Genomic DNA, 3,711 nt, shown 5'->3' with positions numbered 1-3,711 from the left:
AAATCCCGTAGGCAAGGTCATGTATTCTCTGATTTAAATGTATATTTTGTAGAAAGATGGTCATATTCCTCTGATCAAGAAATCGGAGAGTTGTATATTCTTTAATCTACAATCTTAAAAATACAGAAAATGAACAAAGATCAGGTAGACAATGGGGAAGTTTTTCAAAAGACCAAGTTTTAGGGGTCAATTCTGGGGTCAGTACCATTTGTCTTTATGTTATACAGCAGTTTTGTCAACATTTGCCCAAAGATGTTCAGCTCAAAAAAAACAAAACAAAACAAAACAAAAACCCATGCCTGTATTGTTCACAATGAGAACCTCATGCCAATAAGAAAAGCTGAAGTTTCATTAGTATAATTTATTTAAGAAGACATGGAAGTTTATTTGATACTTAAATCATAAAAAAGGACACCAACACAAAACTGTCTGGCCTGAAAGAGTTAATCGTCAGCCATCTAAAAAGTAGCTCTTGAGAATGACTCACTTCTGTACCTTGCAGATTGCAAATTCTTAACTTTATCTTGATGCGAGGCTAATTGAAATTTGTACAATATTTCCTTCTCAAGACAGCTACACTTGTACATATCTCAGGTCTGTGGTGGCTAGTTTCAGCTCTCTGTCTCAATAGACTTGATAAGGCAGTATTTTGGTTAATATGTAGTGAAGTTCTTAAAGTACTCGAACAGACTTCCTCATCTAACTCACCCTCAGACTGTTTGTCTATTAATTTCAGCTTTGTTTGCTTTTTAATTTTGAAATATATATTGGGTCTCAAAGGGTTCTGTTTTTCCCCTCTGCGGTGTCGTTTGACTCTGTTTTTCTGATAGTTCTTCATTATAATGGTGTCACTGTTTGCTCAGGCAGAGATGGTAAAAAACCCAGTTTGCTGCAGAGCTGAACCAAGCTCAGAGAAGTGAAACGGTGGATGATCCGAAGTGCTCCAGTTTCAGACGGAGTGTGTCCAAGTGACACACGCTTGCTGAAATGCAGCTTGCATTTTCTACGTTGTTCGCTTCCCATGCGAAGCGCACTGCTAGGATCTAACCTTTAGATAGGGTGTGACTTTCTTTATGAGAGTAAAAGGAAACTAAATTATGAAATAGCTCTTACGTGACTATTATTACACGCTATCTAGGATTCAAAGCTCTCGAGTAAATGGTCTAAATATTACTTTAAAAGGCAAAGATATTCTCACATGTCAAAAAAAACCTCCCCCAAACTCCACCAGCCACTCTTTCAACGGAAACCTAAAGAATTTATATAGTGGGATGGAGAAAATGAGAATAACAGTCATCTAAAAATGGCCATTGGTGAAGCGATGAAGAACATTTGCTGGCTTATTCTGAAACTTGTCAATGTTGCGACTCTTGGCTGCATATGGATTTCTGTGGTACAGTGTATGGTTTTACACAGCTGCCTAAAGTCATGTGTAACTAACCTGGTAAGTTTTGCTGCTCTAATATTTGTCTTTGCAGGAACTGGAACATGTAGAGTTCAGCTTGTTATAAACGAGTGAATGATTTTCCCATGGGAAGTGGTAGCAAGGCAAGAAAGATTTTTTTTCCCCCCAAATAAGTTAGGAATGTTTTTAATTACAGAAGGTAGGGGAAGACTGTTTTATTTCTTTAAGTGATCTGTTCATAGATTGTGTGTGTGTGGGGGGGGTGTAGGAATTGGGTTAGAGAGGCTTACATGCGATAAATTTTGCTTGCTTTAAAAATGCCAGTTTAAACTCATTTATTTCAAAACCATTTATGTTTGCCTTGAAGCAAGAAATAGCTTTGGCCAGAGGGCAATGCCTACTGGTTGCAGACCGCAGCAGCATTTATATTGTGGATGGATGGTTGTATCAGGAGGTGGATGCCAAGGAAGCAGATGCAGATGCCATATAGAACAATGTTTTATTTGAAAAAGCAAGAATTGTTTTTAAGGTCCTTTCCTTCTACTTGTGCATTTGTAGTTTTTTCAGTAATGTGTTTTTTGGGTATCCTTCCCCTATAAATTGTTTCATATCTTTCAGTTATTGTGACGTTGTTTTGCTTCAAAAAGCCCCTGAATCAACTGTAAAAACCAAATACATTCTAGCAAGGGAAAGATGCACTTTTCTTATCTAGAGACAAAGGAAATAGCCTGATAGCTTACATGTTAGGCTACTTATAGTCCTACTTTTTAGAATAATAAAAGTACCCAATACAGTACTCATTGTTATGCTAGAGTATTGGAGGTAGAAATCTGCGCGGTGGTTAAAAAAGATAATTATCTGCGTTACACTCCTCTGGCTTAATTTAAACTATAGATTAAAACACTACTTGAGCTTTCTATGGGTAGTAGCACTTTTTAAAAAAGTTTGGCATTTTATATAAATCACTGTTGAAGACCTCATTGCCATTAATGTGGAATTGTATGCCTTAGGATTTTATAGTCGTCATCCAAACTTAAACATGGAAAAATAAGACTATTAGATGTATTCGTTATTGAATAATTTAAAAATTTCCCCTGATTATAATAAGAACATATATTCACTGTAAAATATTTAAAAGGTAGAGAAGTAGAGAAGGATAAAGAAAAAAGCATTTTCTCTTCAAATATGTATATAATTTTACATATAGTTGTATACCCATCTTTTTCACTTAACATGACATTGTAAGTTTTTCCTACACCCTGACATTTTTATGGAAACAGGATCTTCAGTCTATTTAGAATATTTCCATCCTCTAAATGTACCACCATAATTTGTTAATTTCTCTTTACTGTCAAAACTGGTATTGTTTGTTTCCATTACTGTAGTCTCCATTTTATTTGTTTTATTTTTTTTCGGTTTTTAGTTATGTTTAGTTTCATCTTATCTTTGTGTGGGCTCCTGGGTTTCAGGCAGTAGGAGTAGACAGCTTGTTCCTTCCGCTCACCACCCACAGACACAGGCTCAGCCCATGTGGTGGCCACTGGGAGAGACAGGGTTTGCCAGTTTGCCTAGTGCCTGTCATCAATGTCCTCCATCTGGGGCTCCCACACAGGCCCCGGAGGGAAAAAGCTAGGTGAATGAACAGTGAATATAGCCGTGGATCAGGGGAAAGGATATGTAAAATGCTTGAGTTTATGATACTGTTTGCATTTTTTGTGTGTGCCATTCTTTGTAGCCTGGACACTTGCTGGGAAGGTCATCTTTGATTTCCCTGGGTGGTTCTTGATCCTGAGGCATATTTGCTTTTTAAAAAGAAACACAGAGTCTTATACATAGGAATGTTTAGAATTGCTGTCCAAATGTGCACAGATCATAGTTCTGTGCTGAGCATGAGTAGTTTACGTCCATTGACGGATCTGTATTAGTTGAATGTAGTAATTGACTTAATATTTTTGAGTTATATGTGCCTGTGCTGCAGAGAACAAAAAATAATCAGTGTTCTTCAGAACACTAGTATTGTGGTGTCCTTCATGAAAGAGAAACAAAAGAGACTGAGGAACTAGCATTGAGAAATGCTCTGTTAGAAGTATCAATTCAATGCAAGACTATTAGAAACAAGAGTTCAGAGGTTATCCTGTTAAAAAAAAGTACAAACATCAATACCTTTCCTGTGTATCCATATATAACTTTATAGCAAGATGATAGAACAAAACCAGAATCCAAAAATGACATAAAATGGGCGCCTGGGTGGCTCAGATGGTTAAGCGTCTGCCTTCGGCTCAGGTCATGATCTCAGGGTCCTGGGA

At 37.0% G+C, this 3,711-nt stretch overlaps 1 protein-coding gene across 2 annotated transcripts in view; it reads left to right on the top strand.

Annotated features, from left to right (window-relative positions):
- Nucleotides 1-1,321: 1,321 nt before the first annotated feature.
- The window catches only part of ROS1 (ROS proto-oncogene 1, receptor tyrosine kinase), a 104,083-nt gene continuing 101,693 nt past the window's right edge, over nt 1,322-3,711 (top strand). For both annotated transcript variants that reach the window (XM_034990382.1, XM_034990380.1), the window contains exon 1: nt 1,322-1,444. In XM_034990382.1, the coding sequence (XP_034846273.1) occupies nt 1,322-1,444 (123 nt within the window). The remainder of the gene's footprint in view (nt 1,445-3,711) is intronic.

The sequence above is a fragment of the Mirounga leonina genome, unplaced genomic scaffold (assembly GCF_011800145.1).
Source record: "Mirounga leonina isolate KUSES-001 unplaced genomic scaffold, KU_Mleo_1.0 Mir_53, whole genome shotgun sequence".
Taxonomy (NCBI): Eukaryota; Metazoa; Chordata; class Mammalia; order Carnivora; family Phocidae; genus Mirounga; species Mirounga leonina.
This window is presented reverse-complemented; position numbering and strand designations above follow the sequence as displayed.